The 740-nt window shown below is 34.7% G+C and overlaps 1 protein-coding gene across 1 annotated transcript in view; it reads left to right on the forward strand.

Moving 5' to 3' along the window:
* Positions 1–740, forward strand: part of LOC101493582 (ADP-ribosylation factor 1) — a 3496-nt gene that overhangs the window by 2260 nt on the left and 496 nt on the right. Inside the window, exons 5-6 of the mRNA XM_004489200.4 lie at positions 132–250; positions 467–548. Of these exons, the coding sequence (XP_004489257.1) occupies positions 132–250; positions 467–548 (201 nt within the window). The remainder of the gene's footprint in view (positions 1–131; positions 251–466; positions 549–740) is intronic.

Consider the following 740-nt stretch of genomic DNA (forward strand, 5'->3'; position numbering starts at 1 on the left):
TGTTTGTTATCTAAATTTTTTAAATTTGTTTTTATCCATTATACATCATTAAAGGCTGTTAAAATTTCGTGACAGTATTAAGTATATTGGAAATATATAATGTTGGTATGTCAATGATACTTTTGTTTCAGGATGAACTTCGAGATGCTGTTTTGCTTGTTTTTGCCAACAAACAAGATCTTCCCAATGCAATGAATGCTGCAGAAATAACTGACAAGCTTGGACTTCATTCACTCCGCCAACGCCACTGGTATGAAGATCTGATCTTTTGCATTGAAATAATTTCTCAATTCTGTAAATCTTGACTTAGCTCAACTAGTTGCCTCAAATTGACGATTTAGAACTTTCTTGCATATATGTGGCCATGGGGGAGTGAACTTTTGTGAGTTATGTAACCTTTAATACTGACCAAGTGACATGCATAGGTAAATGACCCTTTTTAATGCAATGGCTTGATTTATTTCAGGTATATTCAGAGCACTTGTGCAACTTCTGGAGAGGGTCTTTACGAAGGTTTGGATTGGCTTTCTAACAACATTGCTAGCAAGGTAAGTCACCATGTTATAAGCCTGTAGCTCAATCATATTTAATATGTAATTGTGTGGATGGCACCGTTTGCAAGATTTGTAGCATTGACCACTTTGTAATAACAATTCTCCATCCTTTGGTTGTTTTGGAACAAATTGTCTTTTAAGTATGCAAATTGCAAAGGTTAAAAGGAGAAATGTAATAATGTAGGG

This window comes from Cicer arietinum, chromosome 2 (genome assembly GCF_000331145.2).
Source record: "Cicer arietinum cultivar CDC Frontier isolate Library 1 chromosome 2, Cicar.CDCFrontier_v2.0, whole genome shotgun sequence".
Lineage (NCBI taxonomy): Eukaryota > Viridiplantae > Streptophyta > Magnoliopsida > Fabales > Fabaceae > Cicer > Cicer arietinum.